The sequence below is a fragment of the Marmota marmota genome, unplaced genomic scaffold (genome assembly GCF_001458135.2).
Source record: "Marmota marmota marmota unplaced genomic scaffold, marMar, whole genome shotgun sequence".
NCBI lineage: Eukaryota > Metazoa > Chordata > Mammalia > Rodentia > Sciuridae > Marmota > Marmota marmota.
In genome coordinates this window covers 14,139,134-14,159,323 of record NW_025999932.1, presented here as the reverse complement: position 1 = coordinate 14,159,323, position 20,190 = coordinate 14,139,134, and the positions used below count along the sequence as shown (strand labels likewise).

The 20,190-nt window shown below is 34.7% G+C and overlaps 1 protein-coding gene and 1 non-coding gene across 2 annotated transcripts in view; one reads left to right on the top strand and one right to left on the bottom strand.

The window, feature by feature from the left end:
• Nucleotides 1-20,190, bottom strand: part of Uggt2 (UDP-glucose glycoprotein glucosyltransferase 2) — a 223,718-nt gene that overhangs the window by 118,987 nt on the left and 84,541 nt on the right. Inside the window, exons 10-13 of the mRNA XM_048800999.1 lie at nt 18,887-18,941; nt 17,168-17,298; nt 14,508-14,568; nt 2,184-2,275 (exon numbers count right to left, since the gene is read on the bottom strand). Coding sequence (XP_048656956.1) covers nt 2,184-2,275; nt 14,508-14,568; nt 17,168-17,298; nt 18,887-18,941 — 339 coding nt within the window. The remainder of the gene's footprint in view (nt 1-2,183; nt 2,276-14,507; nt 14,569-17,167; nt 17,299-18,886; nt 18,942-20,190) is intronic.
• LOC125616200 lies at nt 97-187 on the top strand. Its single transcript, XR_007346837.1, has one exon. It is a non-coding gene; the product is annotated as a small nucleolar RNA SNORA38 (small nucleolar RNA).

Here is a 20,190-nt window from a genome sequence, read left to right as displayed (position 1 = left end):
AAAATTATAAAATGGCAAAAATTCCAAATGAACTATCCTATTTCTATGTCTCTCTTGCATTTTTCTACACATCCAAACTGGTAAGAAAATGGATCTTTCCTTGAATGAAAGGAAAAAGAAATGTGGATTTGGAGAAATCCGGGGCCAGCTTGCTGCTGGTGGGCTCAGGATCAATCATCCCATAGAGAAGCAAAACAAACAATTAACTGAACTTATTTTATGGTGCAAACATTAACTTTTAAACCAGTTTTAAACTTCTCTACAAGAGTAAACCAAATTCCATTTTTTCTCTTCTTTTTGACTTGTAAGTTTAGATTTATGGGTGAGGGGCCATTGATTAACAAAAGAATTCCTAATTCTTTCTGCCTTAGAGCACTTGTGAAGAATTTTTGACCTAAGGCACAAGATAGCACATTGATACAAAGATATCCCAAGTAAAACTTTGATGTATATTTGTAAATATTTGAATCTCATTTTAAAATTCATGAAGTTTCTACTAAAGAAATGTTCGAATTTTCATACCTTTCATTCAGTAAGCATTTCCTGAGTGTGTGCCATGCACTAGGCATGTAATTTCATAATTTCAAATTTCAAAATTCCATAATTTCAAATTTCCTGACAGACATAGCACTTTAAATTATCCTTGTTAATTTCTCTCTTCTGGGAAAACACCTTGTGTTGCTTTCAGTTTCTTTCTGGAGGGTATATGTCCCTGGCTGCTCAGTCTAGTCCCCAAGAACTGCTAAGTTAACAACCTACTTTTCATTGAAAGACAGTTTAGAATAGTGGGATGAGTACAGGTCTAGTATTCACTGGAACAATTATCTCCAAGGTTTCTCACAACTATTCACAGCTTTGGGCTTGTATATTTTGGTAAAATATTCTACCAAAATAATAGAGTTGTGTTACACAATCAAAAACACGCATTTGATGGAGAGGAAGAAAAAAGGAAGGATGAGAGTAAAGCAGATAGAAGGAATAAGTGCTACTGTTCTATAGTACAGTTGAATGATGACAGCTGAGAATAACTTGCTGTGTATTTCAAAATAGCTAGAAGAGATGATTTTGAATGTTCCCAATACAATGAAATGATAAATGTATGACGTCATGGAAATGATAACTATCCTCATTTTATTATTACACATTGTACATACATATCAAAATACTGTATTTTGTATTCCATAAATATGTACAATTTTTTTTTATTGTTGGTTGTTCAAAACATTACACAGTTCTTGATATATCATCTTTCACACTTTGCTTCAAGTGGGTTATGAACTCCCATTTTTACCCCATATACAGATTGCAGAATCACATCAATTACACATCCATTGATTTACATATTGCCATACTAGTGACTGTCGTGTTCTGCTACCTTTCCTATCCTCTACTATCCCCCCTCCCCTCCCCTCTTCTCTCTCTACCCCCTCTACTGACCTTCATTTCTCCCCCTTGTATTATTTTTCCTTTTCCCCTCATTTCCTCTTGTATGTTCTTTTGTATAACCCTGAGGGTCTCCTTCCATTTCCATGCAATTTCCCTTTTCTCTCCCTTTCCCTCCCACCTCTCATCTCTGTTTAATGTTAATCTTCTTCTCATGCTCTTCGTCCCTACTCTGATCTTAGTTACTCTCCTTATATCAAAGAAGACATTTGGCATTTGTTTTTTAGGGATTGGCTAGCTTCACTTAGCATAATCTGCTCTAGTGCCATCCATTTCCCTGCAAATTCTATGATTTTGTCATTTTTTAATGCAGACTAATACTCCATTGTGTATAAATGCCACATTTTTTTAATCCATTCGTCTATTGAAGGGCATCTGGGTTGGTTCCACAGTCTTGCTATTGTGAATTGAGCTGCTATGAACATCGATGTAGCAGTGTCCCTGTAGCATGCTCTTTTTAGGTCTTTAGGGAATAGACCAAGAAGGGGAATAGCTGGGTCAAATGGTGGCTCCATTCCCAGCTTTCCAAGAAATCTCCATGCTGCTTTCCAAATTGGCTGCACCAATTTGCAGTCCCACCAGCAATGTACAAGTGTACCCTTTTCCCCACATCCTTGCCAGCAAAAATTTTTAAAATGCACTTATATTTAAAGCCATTCTTGGCATTTTGACATACTAAATTCAGGACAATTTTTACCTTTACATAAACCATAGTTTGTATTAATAATATTAATACTTACCTAAAAGGATCATAAACATCCATATCAACATGAAGGCCATTTATAAATAGACGAGCATCACCTGGCTGAATTTCAAATCTATCTTGGAGATCCTTGAAATAGAGCAAAACAGTTAAACAAATGCTACAAGACGAGTCATCTATGTCAGGGGTCACCAAACTATTTCTAGTAAATACTTCATGCATTGCAAGATATACAGTCTCTGTGACTACTTAACTTTGCCTTTGTAGCACAAAAGCAGCCTTAGACAATACGTAAACAAATGTTCATGATTATGCTATGATAAAACCCATTTATAATAAACAGTTGGCAGGTTAGATTTAGCCTCTCCTGATCTAAGTGATGAAATTTTTTGATAGGTTAGAATTCAATACCAGAACATTTTGATTTTGCAACGGATGACATTAAAGTTCTTATATGTTTTACATAGTGTGTATGTTCACACACACAACTTAATAGGTGGCACATTCCTGTTCCTTGATACAATGATATCCCAAGTAAAACTTTGATGTATATTTGTAAATACTTGAATCTCATTTTAAATTCATGAAGTTTCTACTAAAGAAATGTTCGAATTTTCATGCCTTTCATTCAGTAAGCATTTCCTGTGTGCCATGTACTAGGAACCAACCTAGATGCCCTTCAATAGACAAATGGATAAAAAACGTGGCATATATACACAATGAAATATTACTCAGCAATAAAATAATAAAATCATGGCATTTGCAGGAAAATGGATGCAGTTAGAGAAGATAATGCTAAGCGAAGTTAGCCAATCCCAAATAACCAAAGGCCGAATATTTTCTCTGACATAAAGAGGCTGATTCATAGTGGGATAGGGAGAGGGAGCATGGGAGGAATAGACAAACTCTAGATAGGGCAGAAGGGTGGGAGGGGAAGGGAGGGGGCATGGGTTATAAATGATGGTGGAATGGGTGGACATTATTATCCAAAGTACATGTATGAAGACACGAATTGGTGTGAATATACTTTGTATACAACTGGAAAAAAAAGGAATTTAGTCAAAGTGATTTATAAAACAATAAACAAACACTTTAATAATTAAAAAAAAAAAACAACTCTTGGCACTACATTAATAACAAAAGAAAGGAAAGGTAACGTTCTTCCAAGCACAGGCCAATTCCTAGAGTAATCACACCTGGTTTAAATCCTGGTCTTGCTCCTTATTATAAAATCTGGACAAATCCAATTAGCTTTTATAATCCTCAATTTCCTCATTTATAATATGGGAATGATTCTATCTATCTCACAGGTTAACTATATTATATATGGATACCGATATATATGTGCCTTTTCGCATGTACCATGAAAGCTTTTACTATTATTGCAATAGGTTAACCAGTTTAGGAGGAAAATCAATTTTAAACATTTCATTTCAATATTGTAAGTGACATAATAGCAATGTGTAAAAATATTCTCAAAAGGCAAATGAAGTAACTGATTTGAAAAAATTCAGGGAAAGATTGACAAAGTTGAATATTTTATATGATTACTGGTCAACATGACAGGTAAGCTACATACAGAGAAGGGAGAGAAAGAATAAAACTTGTAAACAAAATATTTACACTGTTTCACACAGAATACTGAAAAGAAAGTAAACCCTAATACAAGGTTCAAAGGGGAACTTGATTTGTCTTTAGTTACTTCTGGTCCTATCAAAAAATTAATTTAAGAATCTATATTCCAACCTCAAAATCTACAAATGCCAGTAAATTCATATTGCCTGCTATATTCCCCTCTGCCCCACAAGGCTAGCCTTAAATCCTGACAAATTAGTCTAACACTTAAAGTGGCCTTTCTTAAATAAGGGGTAAGAATTCAAGTTTTAGTAATGTGACAAACGAAAGATCCTACAATTCTCTTATTAAAAGAAAGCACAAAAATACACCTAGATGAAATATTAAAAATGTCTTCCAACCTTGGTTTTGTTTTCAAGAAATTAAAGAATTCATCCGAGAGCAGAGAAAAAGGAAAAATATGAATTCAAAGATGTAAACCAACAGTGAAGGCCCTGTTCTGAGGAAATCCACAATTTCCTATATAGCCCAAGGCTTGGGTTTTGAAGAAGGATGAACAAAGCCTTGGAGCTGCAAAGGATGGGGAGTAGGATCAGAGATCTCTTCATGCCCATATAAAGAAGTGCTATACTCACAAGGAAAAGGTGAACCTAATGTCCTGCAGAAACAGCACAGAAACTTATCTCTCAACCTTGCTTGCTGGTGGAAGAAGTAGTCTTCCAAACAAATTCATGCCCACAGGCTTAGCTTCACTGGGTTTGGGTTTTGATTTCACAGTTTATGATCCAAAAAAATATATAAACTCAGACTTCTTATTTAAAATGAAATTAAACTGGTAGCATTCTTGAGTGTTAGTTAAGTGGAAATAAATCCAAATCCCCATGGAGAAATATAAACTTATTTTTAAAAAATAGGTAATTGCTTAGTCCAATATGTTTCAACAATCATAAAACTGAACTATATCACTTGAAGCTAAGAAAATTCCAACTGAGTGAATATCAAAAGACTGGTTGAGGATGAGGGAGGGATCCGGAGGGAGGGAAGATAGTGGAGCAGAGAAAGGAAGCTTGGCTCAGCAGTACCCCACTTATAAAACAGGAAGGCTTCTTCTCAACGAGATAAGTGGCAAAGGAACCTCACTGAAACACAACATTAAACTGTAATTAAAAAAAAATTCATAGAGCTACAGAAAAGTGGGTAACTTGAGCATAAGAAGTACCTTAGAGACACACTAGCTCTGGCTGCCATCATAGCAGAGCAGGGACCATGGAGAAAGAAACATGTGGCTGGCAGGTAAAGAAATTAAAAAATAAAGAGAAATCAACCTAGGGAAGCCTGGGGTTTATAGAGGGCTGATTTTAATGCACACAGAGCTGATACAGCAAGCCCCTCAGTGAAAACAAATCCAATGTGGTCCGCTCAGGTGAAAGTGTGCATTAGGGACAGCAAGCACTCCCAGAGGATGGTGTGGAAAGACTCCACCTGCAAGGTAGCCCTCCCCAAATGTGAAATAGGAATATTTTCCTCATCTGTCAGCCTAAGAGCTGAAAGCTGTCCCCACACAGCTCATGTAACTGCAGATGGGGGAAATGAAAACTTGTGGAGAAAGTTACCAATAGGTTACCAACCGCCCCCCCTCCCCCCCAGCCCCAAGAGGGTGCCTACAGTGGAGAAATTGAAACAGGCACAAGGAATATTTTGCCTGGACCATTTAGCATCTGGATTCTAAGGGATAAAGATTTATGGTGGCTGGCACCCCATAGGAGCTATTATGGAGATGCTCACTGCCAGGCAAGCCATCTACACTCCCTGGTGGATACCCAGTTCCACAATTCATCAGCACTCCTCAGTCTATCCCACCCAACCCTGGGGGACTAGAATCTAAAAGCTACTAAGCCTAGCTGGCAGCTAAGCAAGGAGCACAAGGACAGCGAACAGAAATACAGAACTAAAACAAAGACTGAAAATCTATTCCTGCTAGAAGATTTGACCACCACAGCAGAAACAAGAACTTTATCTCTCATTAAGATTTTTTTTTTCATTTTCATTTTTCTATTCCTATTTCTTTTATCCTCTATATATTTTTCATTTTCCTTTTTCTTTTCCTATTTCTTTTTTCTCCATATTCCCATTTTTTACTTTTCAAACTCTTTTTCCCAACCATTTTATTATACTCTATTATTATTTACTTCTTAAAATTATGCATGAGTTTGTGTGCTCTCGATGTATGGATAGGTTTGAATATATATACTCATAACTTTCCCTACACATTAATAGCTCTCTCCTGCATGTGTTCATTATAGCCTAGATTAGACTTAGGTGAGGAACAATTATACAAGGGTTCAAGTTGTTTTGATCTTACATTTGTTGGTTATTTTATATCTAGATTCTAACCCCTCCCATCTCCCCTCCCTTACTTTTTCCCCAGTAATAGCCAGAATCTCCTATTCCTTCCTTTTCTATTATGTTCAGTTACTTTATTATTTCTCTATCTTTATAGCTGACACCTGCTCCCTATCTTATGCCTCTCCTTTGATCACTTTCTTGATCATTTCAAACTTTCTCTTGTCTTTCCCCCTATTTTTTCTTAACAAATGGTATCCCACTAAATAGAACCTATAAAGACTATGAAATTACTACCCCACTCAAGTTGTTGTGATTATTAATATAGAGGACAACACAGTAGATACCTAGTTCATAATTTGTTATTCTTGGCACTATCATTAAATGCTGACCCCACCATTCTTATATAGGCAACAATTAGGGTTATAGAAAAGTAGACACCAGATATTTATATTAAAACTGTACATATGTTGCTGACATTAGTGCCATTCCTGGCTCCCCACTCCTTCCTAAGAGGTGCTGGAAAGAGACTGGGATTTTTTGGATCACAGAATAGAGATTCTGCAGCTGAGAAAACAATCACCTCTCAATCAACAGTGAATTTCATCCTACTCACAATCGAATCCCTTCTGAGCCCTAACATTACTCCAACTTGAAGAATTAAGGAGGCAAAAACTCCAAACCAACAACAAGGATCCAAGAAGAACCACCAGAGAGGGACCATGGTTCCTACCCCTTCACATCTACTCATCAAAAACAGAAGTCTCAGAACAAATAAAATAATCACACACAAAAAAAGGACACACATAAAAGAACAAGAGGAACCATTTCAATTGATGACCAAGTCCAAGACCTAAAACGTGAGGAAACCAGCAAACTCTCCTCTAAAAATTCATGATCCCCCAATAAAGGACCCCGATTTATGTGGACAAAATCCCAGAGAAAGATAATAAAAAAATGATTAACTAAAAGAAAATCTAAGGAATAGATTAAAAAAGCAAATACAGCAGATGAAAGACTACTTCAAGAAATAGAAACAGTGAAAAGAAACCAATCAGAATTCCTAGAAATGAAAGGCAATTAAATTAAAACTTTCCTTGAATGTACCACAGATTAGATTGCATAAAAAATAGAACCTCAGCCCTTGAGGACAAGACTTTGGGTCTTGAAGACAGTGCACATGATCTTGAGTACACCAAATGCAATAAAGTGAAAAAAAATAATAGTACATGATTAGAATATACAAGAAATCTTGGACAACTTCAAAAGATCAAATCTGAGAATCAGTGAGATAGAAGAGAACATGGAGATACAAGATAAAGGCATAAAGAGCAGAAACTTTTCCCATCAGAAATGAGAGACATCCACATACAGGAGGCTTATGGAACCCCAAATAGACCTACTCTAATGAGAAGCTAAGACATATCATAACCAAAAATTCTTAACATAGAACATAAGAAAAATGTTAAAAGCTACAAGAGAGAAACATCAGGTCACATTTAGAAGCAATTTAGAAGCTCACTTCTGATTTCTCAATTCAGACCCTAAAATCAAGGAGGGCCTAGATTGAGGTATTTCAAGCACTTAAAAAAAAAAAACAAAAAAAAAAACTGTCAGGCAAGATTACTATACTCAGCAAAGCTATTTCAAATTTCAGGGGTAAATAGAAATCTTTCCCAAGAAGGAACAAAGAATTCATGATCACCAAGCCTGCACTACAAGAATCTCAAAGATAAACTGCACACAGAATGATTTAGTCAGCTTTTTTGCTGCTGTGACTAAAAGACCTGATAAATAATTTTAGAGGAGGAAAAGTTTATTTGGGGCTTTTTGTTTCAGAGGTATCAGTCCATAGACAGCAGGCTCCATTCCTCAAGGGCTTGAGGTAGGGCAGAATATCATGATGGAAGAATGTGGTGGAGGAGAGCGGCACAGGACATGACTAGGATGCAGACAGATGAAGCTCAGCTTAACACATACCCAAAAACTTGTCTCCAGTCACCACCTCCTCAGCCACACCTTACCAGCCTACAGCTACCACTCAGTTAATTCCTATCAGGGGGTTTATTCACCAGTTGTGTTAAGGCTGTCATAACCCAGTCATCTCACCTCTAAACCCTCTTGCATTGACTCTCACATAAGGTTTTGGGGATATCTAATAGCTAAACCATAATAGAGGAACTAAAAACAAATCCCAAAGCTCTCAAGTATAGAAAGATCAAAAGACATGTAATCCATGAATGAGAATCAAAACGGTATTAAATCTAACAAAAAAATCAATATGGCAGGAAACCACAAACACATTCCATACTAAAACTGAATATTAATGGTCTTAACTCTCCAATTAAAAAACATAATAAGCAGAATGAATCAAAAAACAAAATCCAACTATGTTGTTTACAAGACTCATCTCATAGGCAAAGTCACTCAAAGGCTGAAGGTAAAAGGATGACAAAAAAATATTCCAGGCATATGATCCCTGAAAACAAGCAAGCACAGCTATTCTCATATTTGACAGGGCAGATTTCAAGCAAAAATTAATCAGAACAAAGAAGGCTACCACATCCTGGTAAAGAGAACAAGATGATATAACGATAAAAAAACATTTATGCTCCAAATGTCAATGCACCAAATTACAAAGGAAAAAAAAATACTGACATTAAATCCCAGACAGACTCCAACACTATAATAGTAAGTTACTGCAACATACCCTTATCCCCAACAGACAGGTCATTAAAACGTAAAACCTATAGATACTGCCAACCTAAATAATACTATAAATCAAACGAACCTAACAAGTATCTACAGAATATTTCATCCCAAAACAGCTGAATTTACTTCTCAGCACTGGAACTTTTTTGAAAATAGACCATATTCTGGTCACAAAACAAATCTTAGCAAAAAAAATGCATTCTGTCAGATTATAATGGAATGAAACTGGAAATCAACTGCAAGAAAAATAAATCTCCATGTGTTTATGCGGCTTCTAACAATACTCTTAAAATGAAGAATGGATCAAAGAAGAAATCAAGAAATTAATATAAAGAGAAAAGAGATACAATATATCAAATTCTCTGGAACAGCATGTAGTTTTAGGAGGAAAATCTATAGTACTGAGTGCCAACATTAAAAAAAAAAAAAATCCCAAATAAACATGCTCTACATCAACACCTTAGAAAAAGAATTCCAAAATAAGATAGGAAAATAATTAAGATGAGAGCCAAAATCAATGTAATTGAGGATAAAAAAAAATTACACAGGATCAATGCAACAAAATTGCTTCTTTAAAATTTTCTATATATAATTCCTTAGCAAAACTAACCAAAAGAATAAAAGACCCAAATCAATAAAATTACAGATGAAAAAAGATCACCATAGACTCTTCTGAAACTCAGAAGATTATGAAAACCTATTTTGAAAATTTATACTCCAATAAACTGGAATATCTAGAAGACACTGAAAAAACTTCTGGACACATGAACTGCTCAAAGTGAATCAGAAAATATAGAAAACCTAAACATACCAATATCAAGTAATAAAATTGAAAGTTCACTCAAATTCTTCCAAAAAACCCCAAAGCCCAGGACCAGATGGATTTTTAGCAAAGTTCTACCAGACCTTTATAGAAAAACACTAGTTCCTCTCAAATTATTCCATGAAATTGAAAGGGAAGAAACACTCCCAAATACATTATATGAAGCCAGTATAACCTGACACCAAAAACCATTAACAAAGATGCATCAAGGAAAGAAAACTACAGACCAATTTCCTGAGGAAAAGAAACAAAAATCCTTAATATTAATAAGCTGCATTCAAAAACACATCAAAAAGATAGGGCTGGGGTTGTGGCTCAGCGGTAGAGTGCTTACCTGACACGTGTGAGGCCCTGGGTTCGATCCTCAGCACCACATGAAAAACAAACAAAACAAAGGTATTGTGTACAACTAAAAAATAAATTTTAAAAAAAGATAATATACCATGATCAGGTAGGTTTCACTCCAAGGATGCAAAGTTGGTTCAACATATGCAAATCAATAAACTTGATTCACCACTTAAATAGAATTAAGGACAAGAATCATCTAAATAGATATGAAAAGGCTTTTGATAAAATCCAGCACCCATTCATGTTAAAAATGTAGGAGAAGCTGAGGATGGAAGGAACTTACGTCAATATTTTAAAGGCTATGAGAATCCCAAAGTCAACATCATACATCAGAATTGTGAGAAAACACATTTCTGTTATTTAAGCTATCCAGTCTACTCTATTTTGTTATGGTAACATGAGTGGACTAATATAATCCTTTTCTATTTCTTCATTGGTAATTGTTTGTTCATGTCCTTTGCTGCTTTTTTAAATGGATCACTAATTTTTCTTATTGATTTGCAGGACTCTTATACATTGTGGACATTAATCCTTTGCCACATATTTTGCAAATAATTCCACACAACGTGGAATGTATTGGGGAAAACCCAAAAGCATTTGCTCTAAAATCAGGAACAAGACAGGGCTGTCCTCTGTATAAAAGACAACAGGCAAGAAAAGGAATATGCTGGGGCTGGGGATGTGGCTCAAGCGGTAGCGCGCTCGCCTGGCATGCGTGCGGCCCGGGTTCAATCCTCAGCACCACAAACAAAGATGTTGTGTCCGCCAAAAACTAAAAAAAAAAAAAAAAATACTAAAAATTCTCTCTTAAAAAAAAAAAAAAGAAAGAAAAGGAACATGTTGACCCATGAAAAGATTTCACATCTAGAAGTCCCAGAAATTTCCACCAGACTACTTGTAGAGCTTACAAATGAGTTCAGTCAAGTAGCAGAATACAAGTACAACTCCCATAAAGTCAACAGCTTTCCTATACTCCAACACTAATTCAGTTAAGAAATCAAGAAAACCACTCCATTCACAATAACCTCAGAACAAAAACACCACCTTGGGAATTAATCTAATCAAGGAGGTAAAAGATCTCTATAATAAAAATTATAGCATACTGAAGAGACTGAAAAAGACTTTAGAAGATGTAAAGAGATCCCATGTTCATGGATAGACAAAATTGTCAAAATAGCTATACCAAAAGCAACAGACAGGTTTAATACAATCCCCATCAAAATACCAATGAGCTTCTGGACATAACTAGAAAAAACAGTCCTAAAATTCATTTGAAGAATGAAAGATCCAATCTGCCAACCTGTCTTAACTGAAGAGATTACACCATTTACATTCAATAGTAATAAGAAATGATTTTTATTTCCTGCCATTCTGATATATTTCAAATGCTTAAATTGGACTTGATTCTCCTTCAGTTGACTATTCTTCTAGTGTAATTCCTCTCTATGCTGGTTTTCACTTTTATTTTCATTTTTTTTGAAATATTATGTTTTATAGTATAGATTTCCAATTATAAATTCTTTTAACATTTTTTGATAAGTTTTTGTTTCATCTTCAATTTTAAATCTCAGTTTTACTGGACATAGTATTTGTGGCTGGCATCCATTTTCTTTCAGAGCTTGGTATATATTATTCCAAATCCTCCTGGCTTTTAGGTTTTGGGTTGAGAAATCAGTTGAAATACAGATTGTTTTATCTCAAAATGTGACCAGTTTTTCCTTCTCTTCTAAAATACTATACTTATTCTGTATGTTAGGGACTTTCATAACAATATGTTTTAGATTATATCTACTGTGATTTTTGTATATCTATAGTCCTATATGCCACCTGTGTTGGAATTACCACATCATTCTAAAAGTCTTGAAAATATCTGGGGATGTCATTTCATTGACAATATTGTGCAGTTCTCTAGCGTGGATTTCAGAGCTTTAACTATCCCAATGAATCTCAAAATTTTTCCTTGTAAGTTATCCCAGATTTCTTGAATATTCTGTTCCTGATCTCTAAACATCTTTTCTTTATGGTCAACTTTATTTCTAAGATTATACACTTTGCCTTCAAGAACTGAAAATCTATCTTCAATGTGGGAGTCTAATCTACTGGTGGTGTTTCACTTATTTTTAATCCACTGTCATCTACCATGTTTTCTATAAAGTCACTTCCCCTTTTATTGGTAATATAGCTTTTATTTCTGAATTGTTTTATCTCTATTTTCTATACCTTTGCAAAATTCTTCTGGTTGGGGTTTTATATCCTCTTGTTTGGATATCACAGTGTTTGTCCACCTTTGAGTTATTGCCTTTCAAAACTTGTGTTGCTTTTTAGCTTCAATAATGTAAGTGTAAGTTCATGTCTGAATTCTGTATGGCAATTTTCCACTTAATAAGGTTTCCTCACCTATCCAGTGGTTTTGCTGCTTTCCCTATTATACAGTAAATCTTTGACGTAGGTATCAGTTTTACCTTCTTGATTAGTCATACAAGTTACACTTTCTTGAGAGACATTAGATTGTTTTGGGGTACAAAAGTCAAAATTGGCTTACCAGGTTTCTCAGCTTGAATACTCCTTATAGTGATCAAAAGTTTAAAAGCTGAATCGCCTAATATACTCAGTCCTTCTCTGATTTTCAAACACCAGACTGGTTCAGGGGTTCTAATCTCCAGTCACTTTGTCCCCAAGGGATACTACCCAGTTTTTCAAATACTTCCTCTGAACTCACTCCATTTAGTTATTCAGAGTCTTCATCCCTTCCAATTATCCTTTGTTCCCCCAATATCTCCTCTTTAACCTCATGAAATTCTTCAGCTTCTTGACCCAAATTACCACATGAAGGAAAGCTCTAAAGATTACCCACTCTGGACTGTTAAGTGAGCAGAGAAAACAATCTTGATTGGGTAAAGCCCCTGACACCCTCGGATTCCTTTCATTTTCCTCTTCTTTCCCACCCTGTCTTCCTTCTTATTGCAGGTGGCATTGTAAAAAAACAAATGCAGGAACTGTCAAAAAAAATTCTGCTTGAATAATGGTGTTAGAAATCATAAAAATAATACATAGGAACAATTATACAACTCAGTTTTGAAAAATAAAAATTTCTAAGATGGTCAATGAGATAAAGAACTGTCTGAGGTATGAGGTTGTGTTCTTTTTCCTAACACCTATGTTCCAAAGAACTGTGCATCATTTGCCTCATTATCATCATAATCATAATTGGTTACCTTCATCAAAACAGCTGATAAGACAACTAACTCTGTCCCAATATGACACATACTGTTGGCTGGCTAACCCTGCTTTACACCTTGTCTAGCTCTCTGCTTACCATGATTTCTAGAAAAGCAAACTCTACCCTGCAGCTATGAATGGCCACATGACAATCTTGGTCATGGGATGGAAATCAAAGTCTGTTAAAGTGGTTCAAGAAGGCTTTAATAAGAATGAATATAGTTGTTTCCATTCTTCCTGACTCTTTTGAATAAGACTGTAGGTAAGGTTGCCACTTGAAATCATAAAAGACGGACCAAGGTGTTTTCATGAATGCTCCCTGAAACTTTTAGAGCACCAGAATCATAATGTCCATACACATTTACTTTCAGACTTTTTATGTAAGAAAAATAAACTCATATTGTTTAGAGCCCTATAAATCTGGTATTTAATTACTTAAAGCCAAACCAGTCCTATGAACTACAGTGAGGTCATTGCCAGTGTGAACACTTTATAACTATTAGGGTCTTTTTGGTTCTAAAGGTAACTTAAGAGGCCCTCTGGCAGGATTTTATCAAACATCTGATCAATTGTATCCTGTTTGCCATAGGATTCTCATGATGCTTTAGCAGTTTAACGCTGATTGGGTTTGTTATGGTTTGGATGTGGTATCCCCTAAAAGTTCATGTGTGAGACAAAGTAAGAAGGCTTAGAATAGAAATGATTGGGTTATGAGACTTTTAACCCATTCAGTGAATTAATCATCTGATGGGACTGAGTGGTAACTGAAGGCAGCAGGTGTACAGCTGGAGGAGGTGGGACATAAGAGGTGTGGCTTTGGCATATATATTTGGATATGGAGCTCTTTCTCTGCTTCCTTATCATAGTGTGAACTGCTTCCTTCTGTCACAGTCTTCTGCCATGATGTTCAGTCTCACCAGAGCTCTTGGGGAATGGAACTGGCTATATATGGGCTGAGAACTCTGAAACCGTGAGCACTCAAATAAACTTTTCCTCCTCTACAATTGTTCTGGTCAGATATTTTAGTCACAGCAGTGAAAAAGCTGACTAAAACAGGGTCCTCATAAGAATTTAAGAAACCAGATATAAAAAAAAATCATTAACTTTACCCTATAAAGACATAAAATCTAGAGTACAGGGTGAAATAAGTAGAAAATATTTCAGGAAAAATTGGCTAGAATTATATTTTATGCTACATTTAGTAGATAATATAAAAAATAAAACTTTAACTCATTTACATAGTCAGAAAAGAATAAATCAACTTTTATGAAAACTGATGATCCAAAGTGTGAAACAGTGATATTAGTGTGGTAAATTTTCAAGAAAGGAATTCCAACAAACCTTTTGATTTTCCTGTATCTCTTCCTTCATTCGTTGATTTACAGCAATTCTGGTCAGAGATCTGGGAAAATCAATACTGATGTAATTCATTCTTCCTTAAATTTTTAGGACTAATAATTAATTCAATGTTAATATAATACTTTGGAAAAGAAACTAAAAACCCAATGCTTCAAGAATGTACATTTCCATATTGCCTAATTGGACAATGATACTATAGTTTTTACTCAACATAGTATCTGATTTAGGTGGAACAGAGACTCAAAATTCTAATGTCTTAACTGCATAAAGTCACAGATTATTGAATAATTCTGTTTTCAAATATATTAGGCTGAAAAAGGCTATTTTGTATTGGTTTGCCCATACACAGATATCTTTCATACAGATATTTTGTATGAAATTACCAGTATCATATGTGTAAATGCAAACAGGCAACTTGTAGAATTAACTATACATAAAGAATTTGTTAACCTGGGATCTTATTACAGCACATACATTCTAAAATAGATGATATAGTATTCCTTCAGTACGTACAGCATTGGTTCCAGGATCCCCTCAACCCCAGATAACAAAATCCCTGGATGTTCAAGTCCCTTATATAAAAGGGTACAATATTTGCATATAATCTACATGCATCCTCCTGAATACATTTCTAGATTACTTTGGATACCTAATATACATAATGCTATGGAAATTATACCACATTGTTTAAAGAATAATGACAAAAATGTTTGTATATGTTTGGTACAGACAATTCTTTTCTGAATATTTTCCATCTATGGTTGGCTGAATTTGTGAATGTGATACAGATGCAGGGGGAATAACTGTACTGACATTATATTATTCACTCTTGAAGAGTTTTAAATTCCCTTATAATTTATTTTTTTTTTTAATTTTTATTGTTGGTTGCTCAAAACATTACATAGTTCTTGATATATCATATTTCACACTTTGATTCAAGTGGGTTATGAACTCCCATTTTTACCCCATATACAGATTGCAGAATCACATCAGTTACACATCCATTGATTTACATATTGCCATACTAGTGTCTGTTGTATTCTGCTGCCTTTCCTATTCCCTTATAATTTAAATACAATTTCAAAATATATTTCCTGTGGACTATATTTAACTTGAAAGCTCCCAAGAATGCTTAGTTATAACATCTATCCATTTAAAAATGGTATAAAAATTTATATGGTTAATTCAAAGTTCTGCTTTAAGGAAAGTTCAAGAAGAAAGATGTATTTTGAAACCCACAAATGTGTATCATCTCATAAAGTTTGGCAGCATTAAGAGAAATTATAACAAAATTTAATAATGTAAATTTTCCATTAATTTAACAAATATTTCATTTTAACAGACATTTACTAAATGTCTGACTTCAGACATGTTTAAACCTACAATTTAGCCATTAAGCAATGCTAGCATATTCTGTAAATTTTTCTTCATGATCAACCACAGATAAGAGCAGAATTTAGTATAATTCTTAAAAAGTCATACTGATTAACTATCATTAAAACTAACATTGTTTTAATTTAAATTTGACTAATAATTTCAAAAGCTGTTAAATAAGAATCGTGAGGCTAAATATATGTATTTACATACACCCAAACATATTTCATGTTTTAATATATAAATACTGATTTCTCAGTATTTTTTCTTGACTATTTAATTCCCGACTAAATTTGGTGAAAGAATTCATATCAACATATTCATTATTCTGCAGGTAAAGCTACAAACACTTCTATTTTCAGGGTACCTTTAAAAGATATTTTATATCTTACTGCTGCTGTATTTATCTTTCAAAGGTAAAGAATACCTAGATTTAAAATTCTGTAGTTTGTACTGTGGATAAATGTATAAAATAGCGTTTGACAAAAAGAGACTTATCATTGGATGCTTAATATGTGCTGAGAGCTTAAGTTTCTCTCCAATGTCCCTCAAATAAAATACTATTGTTGTATATGCACCTCTAACTTGTCACATGTGGTGTCTCTCCAATACAAGCTAACTTTGTTTATATTTTGTTGCTTATAATTTTATACTGCTATTTCTAACCAAATTATAAATGCATACAAGTTATGTTGTAAATCCTAAAAATCTAAAATGTACCTATTGGTCACTTTCAGATATGCAAAAAAGTATTATCTATTGAAATAAAGATGTTTACTGTAACATCAATATTCTGGAAGCAATTTAATTAGATGTTTTACTGGCAAAATGAAAAAAGAAGTATTATACAAAAACTCCATACATTTTAGATGTCATTAAGTGAAATCTAAAAGGCAAGAACATGATTTGACAACACTCTGGGTATAAATCTTCTATGCAGAACAATATTTTTCCTTATCTTCCATAAAGGAAAGAGAAAACTACCCTTACTATTTATTGCATAAATGTTTTTTCTTAGATTATGTTTATTTAAACTCTTTAATTTTTCCCTTTCCATAAGCCTCTAATTCAATAGTTTTCTTTTGTAGTGTGAATACATGTGCTTAGTTATTAAAAAACAAAAACCATAAATGATTAAAATTTCCAATTTCAAAAAGCTACAGATATTAGAATTGACATCCTCATGTTAAATGAAATCAGCTACTCTCATAAAATTTACTTAATGAAAAGAGTTCTAGTTACAAACAAACCAATGCACTTTAAAGTACCTGGCTTTTATGGGGAAGTTCTGTGAGATGTCTTTCATTAATTTTATGGTGTCATATACTGGAGTGGACATTATTTGAGAAGCTGCTTGAAAACTAAGATCTGTAAGGAAAAAAAAACAACATTTAGGAATCTGGAATGTTAGATCTTCAGATATTTCCATGAAATTTAAATATTTTTCTCAACCTGTACCACATATTAATATGTAAACATGTCAACACTCATATTTAACAATTTTAAGTTTAAATGGAAAGTTTTGACTTATGTTCAAATAAGGTAGTCTTACACTTTTATGAATGAGTAATTATCATTTACTATTTATTATCTGTTATCTACAAATTATGGAATTTCATCCTAAAGAGAGATACAAAAAGAATCAATGACAGTTTTTTCCCCTATACTTAGGTTAAATGAAATGTAACAAAAAGCTTTGATGAAAAAAATAAAATCGGAAAAAAGTTTTGAAAAGCTAATTCTGAAAACAGCTTAAAAAGAAACCCAACATCTTTAACTCAGTAAAAATATTCATTTTTTTCCAATATTGTTTTGCCTTCATGCTGAAATAAAAGTATTTTTTTGAAATTACAATTCTATTAAAAAATGTGAGTGGCTAACTATAGTCAGTCTCAAGTATCTCAGAAGCATTATTAATCTCACTACTTTGTCAAGAGTTAGTATATATTTTAAAGTCAAATTTAGTCATTACTTAACAGGAAAACACATTAACATTTCACCAGAGTTGGAATACTAAAATAACCAATTTGACATAACACTACTAGATTTGCTTCCATGTTCTCAATGCACAGTGGTGAATCAGCCTGAAGGCATAGCCTAAGATGCTTTTAGGATGGCCTCCCATGGGATTGCAGAGGCTAACAGACTAGGGTTCAAATTCCAGCTGAATCATGTACTAGCTAAATTAACTGAAATTATGATTTCCTCAATGCACTCAAGTGTTTCCAGCCTAAGTACTGCAATGAAACTACCAGTGCTCACTAATGTATCCTAATTACCAAACACAATAGGTATTTTTCAAGTCTCTTAGGATCCTTTTGTGAAGGGAAAACTTCTGGAAAGAAAAAGTACTGAAGTACTAGCATAATAGTACAGGGAGAATAGATTCTGTCAGTTCAAAGAGGATTGTTCAAAGTGAATTTATCCTAACAGTGTTCTTAAACATCTCATTTGATTTTAAATGATATTCTATCAAATATGATATTCAATGATATAGTACTGAATTGTTAGAACATTTGTGTAAGATAGGAAAATATAACATAAGTTATAATGCACACTGCACTATAATTTTAAAATGCGACCAAAGATCTGTTAAATATAAATAAATTTCACTTAGATACCATATGGGCCTTCTGATCCTACGGAGGTTAATACCAACCGAGCCTTCATAGGCAGTGGCCACAGGATTGAAACGGGGCTTGGGAGAGACAGTCAGGACCCACCCGTTGCATTGGTCACCCAGCAAAGGGAACAAACTGTCGCCATTTGCATGGGATACCACCATGGCAGAGAACTGACGTCACCAGAATGTGGCGGAGGAGATAACTTCACTGAAGCCAGCGGCGACAGGTGTGTAATCCCCTAGCCTTCTCTCTCCACACAGCGGGGAAACCTTAAGGGACCCTCCCAGCTCTCCCGTGAGCACAATAGCCAGACCGAGGGAATCAGGAGTGGCGCGGGACCCGCGGCACGGAAATCCCGGCTACCGCTCCCACCAGTGCAGACAACTGAGGTCTCTCGCACCAGCTCCCGGGGGCGTGGCTACCGGAGGGCAAGCAAAATTCGCTGACTGTTCTCAGCCTCCAGCTCTACAAACTTAGGGTGTGAGGGAATGGCAAACAGGGAGAGTGTGCCCAGTCGTTCATGAAAACAGAGCTCCCGGGACCAGCAGACCTGGCGTGTAGCCAGTATTGTGGTGAGCATCACCGGTGAGCGGGACCTGGCTTGAGGAAAAGTGGGGAAGTGACTAGACACAACAGAAGGCCCTAGGCACCCAGGATTGGAGAACCGCCCAGTCTGGGAGGAGGAGCTGCTGCACAGTGATTGGTTCCCGCGTATTGAGAGGAGAAGCTTGGCTTGGTGGGCACAGCTCCACCTACTGGAAGAGAAGTTAATCAAACTCTAAGACTGCATTCATTAATTTTTTTTTTAATTTGGGTTATTTTCATTTTCATTTTTTTGTTGTTTTTTAAAATTTTTTTATATTTTTAATTTTAATTTTAATTTTTTTACTATCTTTTTTAAAATTTTTTTCTTTTTTTCTTTTCTATTTTTTTTCTTTTGTCTTTTCAATTTTCTTATTACCCCTTACTTGAATTCAACCTGCTTACTCTCATTCTCTTTAGTGACTTCTTCCCTTCCCTTCTAATACCTTTCCTCCCAAGCATCAAATAAATTTATAGGAGTAAACAGTAACTCAGCAGTCAAACAGAACAAGAAGTAACATGAGCAGCATGAAAAAGCAAGGAAGAAAAGGAGTACAAACAATGCAGGACAGCCTAAATATTCAGGAGGACCTAGAGGCATCAGAAAAATGGTCAAATAAAGAACTCAAGGAATACCTTAGACAGATGGAATGGAATCTTAAAGAGGATATGAGACAGCAAATTCAAACAGTGAAAGAACACATTGAAAATGAATTACATAAACAGATAAAAGAACAAGTTAAGCATCTTTATCAGGAGATAGAGATTATAAAAAAATCAAACAATAATTCTAGAAATGAAGGAAACTATAAACCAAATTAAAAACTCAAATGAGAGTATCACTAACAGAGTGGAGCAAGTAGAAGCCAGAACGTCAGATAATGAAGACAAAATATATCATCTTGAAAACAGTCTAGCAAACTCAGAAAGGCTGGTAAACAATCACGAGAAAAACATCCAAGAGATATGGGATAACATAAAAAAACCAAACTTAAGAGTCATCGGGATAGACGAAGGTATAGAGATTCAAACCAAGGGAATGAGTAACCTGCTGAATGAAATAATTACAGAAAACTTTCCAGAAA